This window comes from Mesoplodon mirus (assembly GCF_964341445.2).
Source record: "Mesoplodon mirus genome assembly, chromosome: 12".
Classification (NCBI taxonomy): domain Eukaryota; kingdom Metazoa; phylum Chordata; class Mammalia; order Artiodactyla; family Ziphiidae; genus Mesoplodon; species Mesoplodon mirus.
In genome coordinates, this window is record NC_138988.1 from 53,159,947 (window position 1) to 53,177,875 (window position 17,929).

Consider the following 17,929-nt stretch of genomic DNA (forward strand, 5'->3'; position numbering starts at 1 on the left):
ATATTTTCCCCAGCCTGTGGCTTGTCTTTTCATACTCTTGTCAGTGTCATTGCAGAGCAAAAATTTTTTAATTTTGATAATGTCAAATTTTCAATTTTTTACAATATATTATGCTTTTGTTGTAGTATCTGAGAACTATTTCTCTAATCCAAGTTCATAAAGCTTTCTCCTATGTTTTCTTCCTAAAGTTTAAGAGTTTTACCTTCCACATTTTGGTTTATGATTCATTTTGAGTTAATTTTTGTATAAGGTGTAGATAAGGTTCATATTTTTTTTTGCATATGAATGTCCAGTTGTTCCAGCATCATTTGTTGAAAAGATCACCCATGTAGGCTCAATGTAATCACAAGAATTCTTGTAAGAGGGACACAGGAGGGTCAGAATCGGAAGGAAATGAAACAACAGAAGCAGAGGTTGGGGTGATGCCATTGCTGGAGGGGCCATGAGCCAAGGAATGCAGGTGCCCCTAGAAGCTGGAGAAGGCAGGAAACTGACTCTCCCCTAGAGCCTTCAGAAAAAATACTGTACTGCCTGCTAATACTTTGATTATAGCCTGTAAGACCCATTTTTGAATTTCTGACTGCCAGAACTGTAAAATAATAAATTATAATAAATTTGTATTGTTTTAAGCCACCAAGTTTATGGTACTAGTTTACAGCAGAAGCAGGAAACTAATACAGAAAGCTCCATTGAATTGTGTTTGCACTTCTATCAAAAGTCAATTGGCTATTCCGTAGAACTATTTCTAGATTTTCTATGTGTCTATGCTTTTTTTTTTTTTTTTTTTTTTGCAGTACGCGGGCCTCTCACTGTTGTGGCCTCTCCCATTGCGGAGCATAGGCGCCGGGCACGCAGGCTCAGCGGCCATGGCTCACGGGCCCAGCCACTCCGCGGCATGTGGGATCTTCCCAGACTGGGGCACGAATCCGTGTCCCCTGCATTGGCAGGCGGACTCTCAACCACTGCGCCACCAGGGAAGCCCCCTGTGTCTATGCTTTTGCTAATACCACATTGATATATCATTTTTATTTTAACCTGCTCTGAGTTATTTTATTTTCCCTGCTTCATATCTTCAGGATATGAAAATTTGGTCAAGAGTAGTGAAAAGGAAACAAAGAGATAAAAATTACACAATGACAACTTTCAAGGTAGCCATCTGTATTAGTTAATTACTGCTGAGTAAAAAAAATATCCCAAATTTAGTGGCTTAAAACAGAAACACTTACTGTCTCACAGTTTCTGAAGGTTGGGAATCTGGAAGCAGCTTAGCTGGGCGGTTCTGCCTCAGGGTCTCTCATGAGGTTGCAGCCAAGCTGTCTGTCAGGGCTGCACTCATCCTGAGACTTGACTGGGGTGGACCTGCTTCCAAGGTCACTCATGCGGCGGTCAGCTGGCCTCTGAAAACCTGCTTCCAAGATGACTCACATAGTGGCTGGCATGCTTTAATTCCTCTCTGTAGGCTGCCTGGGTGTCCTTATGACATGGCAGCTGGCTTCCCTAGTGTGAATGATGAGAGACAGAAACAGAGAGAACATTCACCTAAGACAGAAACCATTGTCTTTTTATAACATAACCTTGGACATGATGTCTCATTACTTCTGCCAATGTTCTCTCCACTAGAAGTGGGTCACCAAGTCTATTCCACACTCAAGGGGAGAGGAATTAAGCTCCACCTCTTGAGAAAGTATCACAGAATTTGTAGACATATCTTTGAAACCACTATAGTCTGGCCACAAATTATTTATATCCCTCCCACATGCAAAACACAGTCGTCCACTCAAGGGCACCTAAGAGTCTCCTCCCATCACTGCACCAGCTTGAAGTCAGAATCACGTCCTCTAAGCTGAGTCCAGGAGAGGAGAGGATGCTCAGGGGTAGCTATTTAAGACCAGCTCCTTGAGTTCATTCCTGCAACCTGTGAAACTGAAGAAAGGCTGTCTGCTCCCTCCCCCCCTCAACAGACAGTGGTCAACAGACACAGACACAGGATAGCTGCTCTGATATTCTGTTCAAAAAGGAGGAAACGGGAAGCAGCAAGGAATCAGTGGTCCACAGTGATTCTAAAATCCAGTCAACAAGTTGTAATCCTCTTTCAAGTCCCTTGATTGCATCTCAAGACCTGGGAATAATTCTCCCGTGGTCCTTGACTCCCTCTCCAAACCCTTGGTTTTGCCTCCCAGTCAAACTTCCCTCTTCACAAGAGGTACTCTGTTTTCCTAACCCCAGTTCATAAAGATTTCTCCTATGCTTTTTTAAAAAAGTTAATATTTTTGTTTCACCTTTTAGTTTTTGATTCCTTTTGAGGTCATTTTTGAATAAAGTGTGAAGTATGGATTTTTTACTTTTTTGCATATAAATGTCCAATTGTTCCAGCACTATTTTTTGGTGGGGTTTTTTGTTGTTGTTGTTGTTTTTAAAGAAACTTTAATTTCCAACCACCTTTTTTCCATTTTCTGTCTAAGAGTCTGTGGAAGAACAGCTTCCGTGTGTTCCTGCTGCAAGGAATTTTAAAATATCTTCCTTGTTCATGTGCAGGACCTCAGGGCTCTGGATATTGTGGAAGTTTTCCTTTAAGTTACCATGGGAACCCAGAACACTACTGTGCTGACCCCTCCCTGGGTATCTTGGAAAGTCAGCACCTTTGTTGAAATGTGGCAGAAGTGACCCTGCGCCAGTCCCTAGACAAGGCTTCAGGAGGCTTTGCATGCTTCCTCTTTCTGGAACCCTCTCAGTGCCCTGAGAACAAGCTGAGGTGAGGCTCCAGGAGGATGAGAGATCCTGGTGAGGAAGAAGAGCCCAGCTGTCACAGCCAAGGCCAACCTAGACCATTCAGCCATCGCTCAAACACGTGAGGAGACCTGGACAGGATCAGCAGAGTGAAAACGGATTCACACTTTCTGGGAGAATTTTGTAATACATGAGCCATGTTTTTTTTTTTTTTGCGGTACGCGGGCCTCTCACTGCTGTGGCCTCTCCCGTTGCGGAGCACAGGCTCCGGACGTGCAGGCTCAGCGGCCATGGCTCACGGGCCCAGCCGCTCTGCAGCACGTGGGATCTTCCCGGACCGGGGCACGAACCCGTGTCCCCTGCATTGGCAGGCGGACTCTCAACCACTGCGCCACCAGGGAAGCCCTGAACCTGTTTTTGAATAAGATAATCTGTAACTATATTTCTGCATAGAAAAATGTCTGGAAGAACATACACATAACTTATTAACAGTGGTTTCCTCTGGGGAGGTGTTACAAATATATTTCACTTTCTACTGTACATTGTATCTTTGTGCATATGAATCTTTACAAATGAGCATCCATTTAAATAAATTAATCATCAAAACAATGACATAATTTCCATTTTGGAAAAATGTCAATATAATGTATATATGGCTGTATTGCGAAGTTGCATGTGACCATTGTAGCGATTTGATTTTCCTGGATATAACCCTCGGGGCGGTCCTGATGGAGCTGCTAGTTCACAGGGCGATGGGCTGTCCCTACTCCCATTGTGGTGTTTCCATCTTCCCAGCGGCTGGTAAAGCTGCGAGTACACACTGCAGCTGAAGTCCAGGCAGTGAATTTGTAAGAACATTGGACTTGGCGTCAGAAGACCTGAGTTCAGGTTTAGTATTGGCTTCTCCTTTCTGAGTTTCTGTTTCTTCCCCAGTAAAACTGCACTTCATTCGTCAAACAATAAACATTTATTGAGGATTATGGCGTGCAGGCCCTGTGGCTGGATGCTAGGGGCCCAAGCTCCTGCCCTGCTTCTCTCCCAGTGGTGATGGGAGAATCAATTCCTACATGAACAAAAGTGTAATAAGAAATGGAATTCCAGGCACTGAGCTGTACTTTCAGTGGTTTCATTAAGTAGAAGAAAGAAGACTGAATCCATTATGAAGCAAGTGGAATAGTTTAGTGGTAAAGAACTCAGGCTCACTAGCCAAACTGCCTGAGTTTAAAATCTAGCTCCAGCAGGGTTTGGGGGGATGTTGCTTTTTCTTTTTAAAGTGGTTTAAGCCAGATATTATAAATATATTTAATTAAGAAAAAAATTTTTGGCTGCACTGTGTGGCATGTGGGATCTTAGTTCCCTGACCAGGGATCGAACCCATGCCCCCTGCATTGAAAGCATAGTCTTAACCACTGGACCGCCAGGGAAGTGGTTTGTGAAATATAGTTTTTTGAAATATAGTTGATTTACAATGTTGTGTTAGTTTCAGGTGTACAGCAAAGTGATTCGGTTATACATATATGTGTATGTATATACATATATTTCTTTTTTAGATCCTTTTCCATTATACAGGGGATGTTGCTTAACTTTTTTTCTTGAAATATAAAATAAAAATTTTTTTTTTAGTATATTTATTTATTTATTTATTTATTTTTGGCTGTGTTGGGTCTTCGTTGCTGCGTGGGCTTTCTCTAGTTGCAGCGAGAGGGGGCTCCTCTTCGTTGCGGTGCACGGGCTTCTCACTGTGGTGGCTTCCCCTGCATTGGCAGGAGGATTCTTAACCACTGTGCCACCAGGGAAGCCCTAAAATAAATTTCTATTTCTCCTTGTAGAACAAGAATAAAATTTTTTACATCTTGCCCTATTTTTGCTGAACATTTCTTTGATTCAGTTTTTCTCCACCTGTAAAATAGGAACAGGAACAATACACAGCTCATGTGGTTGTTGTAAAGATTAAACGAGTTACTATGGATAAAACACTTGGCACAGTGCCTGGCACATAGTAAGTGCTCAATAAATATTAGCTATGATTGTTATTATTGGGGATGGAGAACACATTAGATCAGTTGTTTCTAACACAAATGTGACCAAGTTGAAACAGAGGGTGATCTGCTTGTGACAAACTTCTCTCCACTTGTGGCTTCATGTATGGCATCTGGCCAACCATGTCAGTGACTAATTACTTTTTCTAAAATTTATTTTGGGACTTCCCTCGTGGTGCAGTGGTTAAGAATCCGCATGCCAATGCAGGGGACAGGGGTTCAAGCCCTGGTCTGGGAAGATCCCACATGCCGCAGAGCAATTAAGCCCGTGCACCACAACTACTGAGCCTGCGAGCCACAACTACTGAGCCCACGTGCCACAACTACTGAAGCCCACGTGCCTAGAGCATGTGCTCTGCAACAAGGGAAGCCACTGCAATGAGAAGCCTGCACACTGCAACAAACAGTAGCCCCCACTCGCCACAACTAGAGAAAGCCTGCACACAGCAAAGACCCAATGCAGCCAAAATAAATAAATAAATAAATAAAATGCTGTGAATTTAGAACACAAAGATAAAAAATTTATTTTATTGAAGTATAGTTGATTTACAATGTTGTGTTAATTTCTAGTACTATTTACTCTTGCTGGTTCATGAATATCCTCTTAAGACTTTATGTGCCATTGACAAGAATGACAGTCCCAGCTAGAAGAGGGGGTTCCGGAAACAATTACTGGAAACTCCAGACAAGCTCTCTGGGTCCATGTGGAGAAACTGCGGTAGTCAGCTCCCTACTCAGGGTGACTGTTTCTGCCCATTATTTGAAGAGGTGTGGTGTGTTTGTCCTTTTGTTCCAATTATGTATGGCTTCCATTCACAAAGTCTTCACATGGTCCAAGATGGCTGTTAGATTTCCAGTCATTCTACTTACGCTTGTATTTTTCTTAATGATTTATGCAATCTGGGTAAGTTAAGGAAATAAGTCCTTGTTTTGGGCATGTATGTTCTGCAAATATTTTTGCGAATTTATTATGTCTTTTGTTCTCAAATTGTTTTTCCAACATGAAGAGAATTCTGCAGTTATCTTTTCTTCACTTGCTATTCTACAGTGGGTCAAGGAAAGCTTTCTAGAAAAAGTGACTTTAAATTTAAAACTCCAGTGATCCAGCAATCTCACTCCTGGGCATATTTCTGGAGAAAACTCTAACTCGAAAAGACACATGCACCCCAATGTTCACAGCAGCACTATTTACAATAGCCAAGACATGGAAGCAACCTAAATGTCCATTAACAGATGAATGGATGAAGAAGATGTGGTATAGATATATACCATGGAATATTACTCAGCCATAGAAAGAATGAAATAATGCCATTTGCAGCAACATTGATGGACCTAGAGATTATTATTACTAAGTGAGGTAAGTCAGACAGAGAAAGACAAACATCATATGATATCACTTATATGTGGAATCTAAAATATGATACAAATGAACCTATTTATGAAACAGAAACAGACTCACAGATATAAAAAACTTATGGCTACCAAAGGGGAAAGGGGGTGGGGGAGGAATAAATTAGGAGTTTGGGATTAGCAGATACAAACTACTATATATAAAAGAGATAAACAACAAGGTCTTATTGTATAGCACAGGGAACTATATTCAATATCCTGTAATAAACTATAATGGAAAATAAGAAGAATATATATATATATATGTATATATAAAATTGAATCACTTTGCTGTACACCTGAAACTAACACAACATTGTAAATTGACTATACTTCAATTAAAAACAACAACAACAACAAAACCCAATTCCATGGGTGAGAAGCACAAGCCTGGTGAAGAGGCGGGGAAGAGTGGGGACATGTGTGCTCCTCTCTCTGTCATGGTCTTGCCTCTTCTTGCAGCACATCTGCTCCATGCACCTCTTGCTACTGACTTACCTCTTTGGCCATTTCTGATCCCACACAGCTGGCTTGCTCTCGCTCCACCCTGGCTTCTATGGTCTGAATATTTGTCAACCACAGTTTCTGAGAAACTCCCTCAATCATGTTCTACATAAAGTGTATTTGACATAAATTACTACCATGACTGGGATGCAGGAAAATTAGTTATGATATCTCATTTGTTTTTTTGTGCGACTTGATCAAATTACTCACTTTCCCTATAAAATTCCTACACTGTCTGCAAGAGTAATTAAAGCATTATATGAAGTAATACAAGGCCACAATGCATTGGAAAAAAATTTTTTTTCTTCTTTTTGGCAGAGAGTTTTGAATCCCTTATCAATATCCACCCAATTCCTATGTGGAAATCCTAATGCCCAATGTGATAGTATTAGGAGGTGGGGCCTTTGAGAGGTGCTTAGTTCATGAGGGTGGGGTTAGTGCTCTTATAAAAGAGACCCCACAGAGCTCCCAAGACCCTTCTGCCACATGAGGACACAGTGAGAAGTCTGAGGCTTGGAAGAGGGTTCTCACCAGAACCTGAACATGCTGGCACCATGATCTTGGACTTCCAGCCTCCAGATTTGTGAGAGATAAATTTTTGTTGTTTATAGGCTCCCAGTCTGTGGTATTTTGTTACAGCAGGCTGAACAGACTAGGACTCTGACCTTGACTAGTCCTTTCAGTGTAGCCCCTCCTCCCCTTCAACTGGACTATCTCAAGGGTCTCAATTTTTTAGTCCAAAGTGAGAATTTCCTGGGCTTGCTCATCCAGTCACAGGTGGGCTGGGTAGGTGGTAGAGGTTCGATAATATGAAATAAGATGTTGGCGCCTCCCCACTTTTAGCCGGACCCTCAGGTGGCAGGCCCCCACGAGGGGTGCTGTGTGGGCATATAATGACTGACGGTTATTGTTCAGTATGTGCCCACCTCCCAGTCCTGATGCCAATGAAGGGCTTCAAGAACACTCACACACTGACCAGCTGGCTCAAGGAAAGTTATGCTGTGGGACAAAATGGTTCCTAAAATCTCAGCGGCAAAGATTTTGTGCATGTGGCATGGCCAAGGCTAACTGGCTTCAGCTCTGTCACACGTCTTCTCACTCCAGGACCCAAGCTGAAGGACAGCCCTGATCTGAGACATGCTGCTCACCTGGCAGAAGGAAGAGAAAGATGGTGGAACCGTGTGATGAATCTTAGACTTATGTTTGGACATAGCATCTATTATATCTGTTCACAGTCCACTGGCCAAAAGAATTCCATGGCCAAGCCTGAGGGTCATGTGGAGGGAGAACAGTCCTCCCAGGGGAAGAGGCGGTAAGTATTTTGAACAAATAAACATTCTCACATAGTTGATCCCAGCCAGTAGTATCAGTCCCATTTTGCAGGTGAGAAAACTAAGGCTAAAAGAGGTAATGAGATCAAGGTCATAGATAAGAACTCAGCTCCCTCTGGCTTCAAAGTTGGTCTTTTCTACCATGCAGTTTCTTGAGAATTTTCCTCTTTTTAAACTGTGTGGGTACTTGGGATTGTAATTTATTCAGGGCACAACCAACTCTCATCAGCTCCAGAAGCTTCTCCATGAAAACTTCTAGAGCTAACCCACCTTTGAAAGCTTCCTGGAAGGATATGGAGCTAGAAAGGGGTCAGGCTGGGAGAACGGTCCCCATGAAAGCCGACTCTATTTCATTTAGTAATTTTTAAACTGTTGAATTATTTATCTGCTTTATGGGTTTGTAGATGTGGATCACCTATCAATATTTGTTTTTGTTTTCTGGTGTGTGTGTGTTGGGGAGAGTGTGAGATCCTCAAAGCTACTTTCCAGGTAATTTTGGAAACTTCCAGATTGCATTGGATATTTATATGCACAAAAATGATGAGTGCAGTGGAGAAAGTGTAACCCATCTACTTCTGCGGAAGAGCAAAAACACAACTTTAGATTTAGAAACCCAGCTGCAGCTCCGTGTACCTTGGGGCGGGGGGTGGGTGAGGGCAGAAGTTACAGCCAATAGAATACCTCGCTCTGTTTGTAAGTATCTGTGATTTCTCCTGCCTTAAGTGCAGTCTTACCCATTTCGGAGCCTCTGGTTCCCAGGTGCTTCGTGCTGTCTGATAACACCAGGTAGGGTTGGATTTGCCAGGTTTACGTGTGTCCATCAGGGTGGGGATTAGGGTGAGGGCAGTGCGGCGCCTAGGACGCTCAATTTAAGGAGGCACTCGCAGGAACCCAAGTTCTCTTGCCTCCGGTCCCGGCCCTGGTGTCCACTGTGCCATAACTCCGCTGGCTGAAAATGCCCCGGGAGAGCTTACCTGCTCTGCCCTCCCCTCCCAGACGCACAGGAGAGCCCGGAGAACCTCCCTGCCCTGTTTCTTGGCTCGGCCAGTGAGGTCGATGTCCAGGTGACCGTGTACGTGTGTCCGGGCCAGGCTCAGTGCGGAAGACGAAGAGTGTGCGCGTAAGCCGGCGTTAGGCCGGGCGGGTCCATATCCGGGTGGACCCGGTGGGTGGGACCGCCCCTCCCTCCAGGTCCCGAGGTGGTTGGGGGGTGGGGAGTGACGCGCGGAGATTCCCTTTCGCACCTTCCCATCCGAGAGGGGGCGGCAGGGTGTGGATTCCGGGCGTGCCCACCCTGCGCATTGGCGCCCCGAGCCCTGGGCCTGAGCGGCCGCGGGGACTGGAAAGCAGAGGAGGAGGAACCGGAGGAGGGCTTGCCGAACCGGCCACCCGCTCCGAACTTGCCGGGGAAACTAGTGCGGAGGGAGGGGCCGGGGCCCGGGCCGCGGCCGGAGGAGGGGCGGCCGCAGCTGCATCCAGCCCCGTTGGCTTCCTTCCCAGCTCTTCTTTGCCTCCTCCTCCTCTTCCTCCTGTATGAGTCAGGCGTTTCCCGGGGATTTGGAGCAGCCACGCGCGGCCCGGGTGCCCGGAGCTGTAGCCGCCGCCGCGCCAGGAGCTCCAGCGCCGGGGTCGCCACTGCTGCGGGCACCCGCGTCCCAGGCGCGCGCGAACCATGGAGAGAGCGGCCCAGGGCGCAGACGGCGGCGGGGGCAGCAACAGCAGCAGCCGCAGCAGCAGCCGCGCCACCTCGGCGGGCTCCTCGCCCTCCTGCTCCCTAGCGGGCCGGGGGGTCTCCGGTCGGTCGGCGGCCGCCGGGCTCGGCGGCGGGGGCAGCCGCAGTAGCCCGGGCTCGGTGGCCGCTAGCCCGTGCGGTGGAAGCGGCCGGCGGAGGGAGCCGGCGCTCGAGGGCGTGCTCAGCAAATACACCAACCTCCTCCAGGGCTGGCAGAACAGGTAACGCGCCGACCGCCCGCCCCTCCCTGCGCGCCGCTTGTTGTGAGTGTGAGTGTGTGCGCGCGCGATCGGGCCGCCGGCGAGCCGGGGCCGCCTCGGCACCCGGGCCCTTCCCAGGTCCTCGCTCCCCTCGGCGCGCCGCCACCCCACCCCGGGATCGCATAGCAGTGGCGGGGAGGGAGGGAGAGCCCTGGTTCCTGCTGGGACTGGAGCGGCGGGCGGGCGAGCGCGCTGGTCTCCGGGCCCTGACTGCTAGCGGTTTCCCGTACTCCTGGAGAACGGCTGAGGACGGGAGGCAGAGGGGGCGTGCTTGACGCCTGGGTGAAAGAGCTAGTACATCTGATCCCATCACAGCAATTCTCCCCATATCATAGTTCATTTAAAACTTTGTCGTTTAAAGACACCATCACCACCAGAAACCAGCCACTTATCCTCGGCGGCTTCCGGCGCGCATGCTAGCCCCCTACCCAGTTGGTGGCCGGGAGCCTCCAATCTCTGCGACGGAAGTTTAGTTTTTTTTTTTGGTTTTGTTTGTTTTCCTTTGACACTCTGTCCCCCTCCGAAATGGCAGGTCGCTATTTAAATTATTATTATTATTTTCCCCCTTTAGGTGTTGTTTTGAAGTTCCCTGCTCACTCTACCCTCACAGTTGGGAAGCCTAGTTATGGACACGTGGAAGGATGGGTGTCAAGGGAAGGGGTCGCGGTGCTGTGTGGACTGAGTAGTGAGAATAGTGAGGAACACTTGAAAGGAGCAGATGGGGTACTGCTGCTGACATTTTTAAACTTTGTTTTTCAAAAGCAAGTCAAAGGAAAATACAAATATCCATGCAAGGAGAATGGGGCTTTTTGGAGAGGCTGTTGATGAGATCTTGTGACTGGTCCTTAATAGCCCTTGGATATTAGGACTTGGGGTTCTTAAGGATGCTTGTGAGATTTGAATCACACCCTGGGAACTCCTGCTTCTCTCTGCTGGTTAGTAGAGTACTTGGTCCTCTCTCCCTTTGTAAGTTTCAGATTGTTTACGGCTGAAACAGCAGGCAGTTATTTACATGAAACTCAACTAAGAGGAAGATGACTTCCTACGTATGGAACCTGAGTTGATATTATAGACAGAACTTTCACCGGGGTTTCCTTGGAGATCTGCTACTGTGTTCTTGGAAGTTGCACCTTAACTTTTGAATCCTTTTATTTCTTAAAATAGCCCCAGTGCCCAGAGCCTCTTGCCTCTCCCTTTTCCCCTTCAATTCTTGGAGAGCTGAAAGGATGGGTGGAGTGCCGAGAGGAGACAGATGAGAGGACTGAATCTGATTTCAGTTCCTGGTAATTGCGTTGTTAATGGCACCTCACCATGCCTTGCTGGTGATAGCATTTGGTTTGTGTGTTGGACAGTCACCTTTAATGCTTTTTTTCCCAAGTAGCTTATGAGGCCACAGAGCTTTTACCCTGGATTACTGTTATTTCACTTGGGGATGGCATTTTACCTGCAATGTATATTAAAGGATTTGTTCTTTGGAGTGGATTTAGGGGGAATTGGAGTAACTCATGCTTTTGTGTATCTAAATCTACTGGAGTATTTAGGTTGAAGCCCAGATTGAGAAGAGGCAAAATTTATAATAATGATAATAATAATAACAACAACAACGACATGTATTTGATTGCAGCCTACACAGGTGAAATGTACTGTGTGTGCTGCTGAGGTCTCATCTTTATTGAGTTTGTTTACTGTGGTTTATAGCTGCCTGCCAATGTTTGTTCTCATCATAGTAGATGCACCGGTTTTGAAGTCTACCACTGACTCCAAAAGCATTGTCCCTTTCTAATGGTTAATGTCTCAGTGTCAGGTTTTGTTTCCCACATCTGTGGCCAAGGGTCCATTTAGTGATCCGGAGAAAATCTGTGATGGCTGTGACTGCATACTTTCTTCTCAAGGGGTCTTAAAGGAAGATCTGGATCAGTGAAAAGGAAGAGGGAGGAGGACAAAGACAGAAACTTTGAGAATATATTCATTTGTCCATTTAATTATTCAGAGGCACCATTCCAGCTACTCTGGAGCTACTCCAGTGTTTAAAACACATGGGCAGGGCTTCCCTGGTGGCGCAGTGGTTGGGAGTCCTCCTGCCAATGCAGGGGACACGGGTTCGTGCCCCGGTCCGGGAAGATCCCACATGCCGCGGAGCGGCTAGGCCCGTGAGCCATGGCCGCTGAGCCTGCGCGTCCGGAGCCTGTGCTCTGCAACGGGAGAGGCCGCGACAGTGAGGGGCCCACGTACAGCAAAAACAAACAAACAAAAACACATGGGCATCTTCTCATCAAGTAGTGGAGGGGTCGCAGGATTCAGAAGTGGAAGGAGCCCACCCTTCCCCAGTCCAGGGAATTGCCTTGGTGCAAGTAGGTGGGCTGGGTCAAGCTCCCTGCATTTGGGGGGCCTCATGGTGTGTTCCTTTGCAGTTCTTTTCAAATTGCCTGCAGTTAATGAGAAGTCTCCAGCCTCGCAGTGAGTGTTCCCAGGCTGCCATGCTGTTGATAACATCCTCCACCGGCTCCTAGGTCTTCACACCAGTCAACCCCTAGTCACAGCTTTACTCTGGTGTCTGCTTGCATGTCCTCAAGTTGCTGTAAAGCTTATATTTTACCATTCAGTATCATATTCTGCCTTAACTTATTTGTAGCATTCTCATCCTCATCCCCATGCCCTGAAGAAGGTGGTGTGGCCAGAACACAAAATAAATGACATAAACAGAGGTGACAGGAGGGAAAACTACACAGGTGGGACATGCTCAGGAGAGCATGTCCAGGACAGTTGGCTCTCTCATTGTCTGAGAAAGTCTGAAGTAATCAGAGCCGGGGCAAGTGGGGAGGGGAGGGGAGGGAATACCCATTAAAGAGTTTCTATAATCCATTATTATAGTTCTTTAAAGAAAATATTTCAGACATTACAGCATGGAAGAGATTTGTAAGATGGCATTAAAGAGTAAATGCCTCTAAACAAATGAATACAATTTCAGAAAGAGGTAGGTGCTACAAATATTAAAATATATATTTAGGGAATTCCCTGGTGGTCCAGTGGTTAGGACTCTGTGATTCCACTGCGGGGGGCCTGAGTTCAATCCCAGTTTGGGGAACTAGGATCCCACAAGCTTCACGGCCGAAAAAAAAAAAAAAAAAAGGAACCAGCTTCTAATTCTTTTTCAGGTGATTGGTGGGGTTGTGAGAACTCAGTAAAACACTGAAAAGCAAATCTTGAATAGATTAAGGAAGATGAGTGTTGGCAAAAGAAAACCTCAGGCCACCAATGGACATTTATTTGGAAAGTTAGAGCAGTGTCCTGACGTCAGCATTTAGCACACCTGTTACCTTGGGCCAGTTCCCTAATTGCACTGGGATTCCGTTTTCCCATCTGTTAAATGTCAAAGATGGTGTTACCCCTATGCTTCTCATTAGTTCAGTGTGGGGATTAAATGAAGACACCGGTGTATAAGGGCCTGAGAATAGTTCAGGATCCTGGGAAGTGGGAGCTATTATTGGATCTTCAGTTTGCCCCATGGTAAATGGACCCTTTCTGGTCCATAAAATTCTTGGTCTGTTTTTTGAATGCTGAGATGACTCTGGGACTCCATTAATGTAATTATCCTAGAGTTCTTTGAGAGGAGAGAGACTTGGAACCAGACATTTACCTCTCTGTGGGAAGTGACTTAACTCCCTCTTCCAGCCTCTAATCCCCATCTCCCTTCCTTGCTTTTCCTCCTAAACACTTAACCACCAGCTGACATGCTCCGCATTTTACTCTTTTGTCTTTCTGCACTAGGTGTTAGCTCCCTGAGGACAGAGAATAATTTCACCTGTCTTGTTCACTGCTATATCGCCAGTGCCTAGAACAGGGTGTGGCATATAATAAAGGTTCAGCAAGTATTACTGAATGAGTAAGCAAAGGAATGCATGACAGAGAAGAAATCAAACCAGGACTTAGTTCTGTTTTGGCCAGTGTTTGCTACTGTTATAATTCTTAGTTCTCTACCTGCTCATAGCCTTGTCCTTGAGTTAGTATGTTTATCATTTGCCCTGCTGTCTGCAGCCAGCAGTCTTTGTCTTCTGGCTCAGCAGACATGCCCACCCTGACTTCAGACCCACCACAACCCACCCAGGGTGGACCTTTAGGGACTAGATTTCCAGGGCTTGCTTTTGTCTTGATCTGCATTAACATACTTTGAGAAGGTAGTGTTTAGCCTCCAGCCATGATTTCCCAGGATTTTGGGGCCACCTGGCCCATTTAGCAAAGCCAGTAGGGGCATATATTAACTTTAAAAATCATACTGCATTAAAATGAATGGTTTTTGGGTATTCCAGTAGTTTTAGAGGTAATTGGTGGTGATACTAGGGTTGAAAATCACTGCTCTGGTTTAACGTTCTTGCCTCTGTGTACTTTGGAAGGATTTGCACATCTTGCTCTCCGGGTTGTCAGATTGTTCTGAGGCTGCACTCAAATAGTTTAGGGACACTAGATCGTTTCATTGACAATAATAATAAAGGGGCGGTTGCTTAGGTTACAGAACTGCATATTACATGTAATATATGTAATATACACAATATATGTAATATATTATATATGTTATAACCTGCTGTGTGTTAATCACTCCCTGCAGGATCCTCTCTCCCCCACCTTTTAATTATTTTATTATTATTATTTTTAAATTTATTTATCTATTTGGTTGCACCAGGTCTTAGTTGCAGCAGGTGGGCTCCTTAGTTGTGGCAGGCAGGCTCCTTAGTTGCGGCAGGCGGGCTCCTTAGTTGTGGCAGGCAGGCTCCTTAGTTGCAGCACGTGGGCTCCTTGTTTGTGGCATGCAAACTCTTAGTTACGGCATGCATTTGTGATCTAGTTCCCTGACCAGGGATCGAACCCGGGCCCCCTGCATTGGGAGCACGGAGTCTTAACCACGGCACCACCAGGGAAGTCCCCTCCCCCACCTTTTATTTCTTTTTTAAAAAATTTATTTATTTATTTGTTCTTTTATTTTTGGTTGTGTTGGGTCTTCCTTGCTACACGCAGGCTTTCTCTAGTTGCGGTGAGCGGGGGCTACTCTTTGTTGCGGTGTGCAGGCTTCTCATTGTCATGGCTTCTCTTGCTGCAGAGCACGGGCTCTAGACGTGCTGGCTTCAGTAGTTGTGGCACGTGGGCTCAGCAGTTGTGTGGTCTCTAGAGTGAAGGCTCAGTAGTTGTGGCGCATGGGCTTAGTTGCCCCGCGGCATGTGGGATCTTCCTGGTCCAGGGCTCAAACCTGTGCCCCTTGCATTGGCAGGTGGATTCTTAACCACTGTGCCACCAGGGGAGCTGTCCCCAGCTTTTAAAACGTACATGTATTTGAGGAGATTTACACCAAATGGTTACCACAGTTTTCCTTGGTTGGTGGGATTGTGGGTGATTTTTATTTTCTTCTCTTCTCTTTTTTCCATTATTTTTTCCCCCTAAGGTGAACTTGCATCCATTTTGCGGTTCGAAAACGTTATTGAGAAAAAGGAAAGCTGCCCACACCTTTTCACATAATCTCTGAATAACTGAGTTTTTGAGGGTAAATTTGAAGTCTAACATACATTCAGAAAAGTACACAACTCATAAGCGTACATAATTCAATGAATTTTCGTACACAGAGCACACCCAGATCAAGAAAGAGCAGCCCCCAACCCCATCCCTTGCAGTCATCCCCTCAACCCCCCCCGGAGGGCTCCACTATTCTGTTTTCTAGTACCGTAGATTAGTTAGGCCTTTTTTTGAATTTCATATCATACAGGATGTGATCTTCTGTATCTGACTTCTTTTTCTTAACATTATGTTTGAGAGCCCCATCCATGTTGTGGTCTGTTTATTTCCACTACTGTTTGGTGTTCCATTGTGTGAATATATTAAATATGTTTATACCTATTACAGATGCAGATAGACATTTGAGTTCTTCCCAGTTTTCGGCCCATATGAATAGTTTTGGGAAATAATATGTATGCCTGTCTGTGGGTGGATACCTAGGAGTGGAGATATTGCAAATGTCCTCCTTATGAGATATTGCCAGAGAGTTTTGCAGAGTTGTTGTGTCTGTTAATACTCCACCAGAAATGTGTGAGTTCCAGCTGTTCCACAGACTCTTGCACACTTGACATCGTCTGTTGTTTTCATCGTACCCAATCTGGTGGGTGTGTGGTGGTATTTCATTGTGTGGTTTTGATTTGCCTTCCCTGAAGACTAATGAAGTTTAGCGTCTTTTCATGTATCTATTGGCCATTTGGATGTCATGTTTTGTAAGGTGCTATTTAAGTCCTTTGTCTATTTATATATTGGGGTGTCTGCCTTTTTCGTATTGACTTGTAAAAGTTCTTTTCTGCATACAAGTTAATTGATGGGTCTGTGTACACATGCACACAGGCAGTGCATATTAGAGAAGGCAGCTGTCTTCTTTCACTCTATGGTTTGCCAGTTCATCTCTTACTAGTGTCTTGGTAAACATAAAATCTTAATTTTAATGTCACATTTTCAGTGTTTTCCCTTTATGTTTGGTTCTTTTTGAGTCCTGTTTAGGAAATCTTTGCCTAACCCATGGTAATGAGATGTTCTCTGATGTTTTCTTTCAAGAGAAAAAAACCCTTTTATTAATTTGAAATTAATAAATTAATTTCTTAGGAGTTTGAGTTGATACTGGGGGAATGTAGACTGCTGGCAGAAGCAGTACAGCTTTAAGGCTTCCAGTCTGTATTAGTTTTCTTATGGCTGTTATGAAAAATGACCACAAACTTGGTAGCTTTAAACAACAGGAAGTTATTTTCTCATAATTCTGGAGGGCCCAAGTCTGAAATCAGGTTCACTGGGTTGAAATCAAGGTGTTGGCAGGACCATGCTCCCACCGGATACTCTAAGGGAAAATTGCTTCTTGCTTCCTCCAGCTTCTGGTGGCTGCCAGCGTTCCTTGGCTCGTAACCGCATCACTCCAGTTTCTGCCTGTCTTCTTGTTGCCTTCTCCTCTGTGTGTGTCACATCTCCCTCTGCTTCCCTGTTAGAAGGACTCCTATGAATGCATTTAGGGCCCACCTAGATAACCCCTCCATTTCAAGATCCTGAATTTTATCAATCTGCCATATGCCAAAAACTTGGCTGTGTAAGGTAACAGTCACAGGTTCTAGGGATTAGGATGTGGACATCTTGGTGGTGGGGGGTATTGCATCCCGACAGTCATAATTCTAAGGTGGTTCTTTAGCTCACCAGCTCCCTTCCCCATCCACCTTTCCTGCCTTCCACCAGTTGCCATGGTGACAGCCATCTCTCCCATGGAAGGGTGCAGGTTGCTGTCATGACTCTAATGGGCTTGTTAGGAAGCATTGATGGGCTCATTCATCTTTGTTTGCCAGACAGACCCCTTGGGCAAATATTAGGTAGGTAATATTGTGAGGGAAATTGTTTCTAATGCCTGTGAGTAAACCTAATTTACTTTAATGGGCAAATTGGGGTTTCTTTGGGGTTTCTTTAAGTTCTACTGAGCAGTTAGTTTTGGAAGGAATCATGATAATCTGTTTTCCATTTTATCATCAGAATGACTCCTTAGTCCAAGGACTTCTTTTTAAAGTTATAATTAACATACAATACACAGGTCTTAGGTGTTCTGTTTGAATTTTGATACTTGTTTATACCATGTAGACACCGCTCCAAAAGGTACAGAACGTTTCCACCCCCAGGAAGTTTCCTTGTGCTTCTTTCCAGTCCATTCCCCTTTCCCTGCAATCTGTTTCTGATTTTTATCACCATGAATTTGTTTTGTCTCCTTGGGTTTCATGTAGTTAGAACCATACAGTATATCCTTTTCGTAGTCTGGTTTGTTTAGTTCAGAAAGATGTTCTGAGATGCGTCTACATTGCCGCCCTTATCAGTAGTTTATACTGGGTTTCTTTCTGTTGTTGAGCCATAGTGCATTTGTGGATATACCACAGTTTGTTTATTGATATACCTGTA

At 45.3% G+C, this 17,929-nt stretch overlaps 2 protein-coding genes across 3 annotated transcripts in view; one reads left to right on the top strand and one right to left on the bottom strand.

Annotated features, from left to right (window-relative positions):
- Nucleotides 1-994: 994 nt before the first annotated feature.
- On the bottom strand, nt 995-9,664 carry LOC309813121 (uncharacterized protein; the record flags this gene model as incomplete). The annotated part of the gene is made up of 2 exons (XM_082637713.1): nt 995-1,497; nt 8,725-9,664. One exon carries the CDS (start codon nt 9,662-9,664, stop codon nt 9,122-9,124), a length of 543 nt encoding a protein of 180 aa, XP_082493839.1. The 3' UTR covers nt 995-1,497; nt 8,725-9,121.
- OSBPL10 (oxysterol binding protein like 10) overlaps nt 9,573-17,929 on the top strand; it is a 289,059-nt gene continuing 280,702 nt past the window's right edge. The window contains exon 1 of one of the 2 annotated variants that reach the window (XM_082637543.1): nt 9,573-9,943. In XM_082637543.1, coding sequence (XP_082493669.1) covers nt 9,663-9,943 — 281 coding nt within the window. In that variant the 5' untranslated portion in view covers nt 9,573-9,662. The remainder of the gene's footprint in view (nt 9,944-17,929) is intronic. The other variant, XM_082637544.1, reaches the window with a different exon arrangement.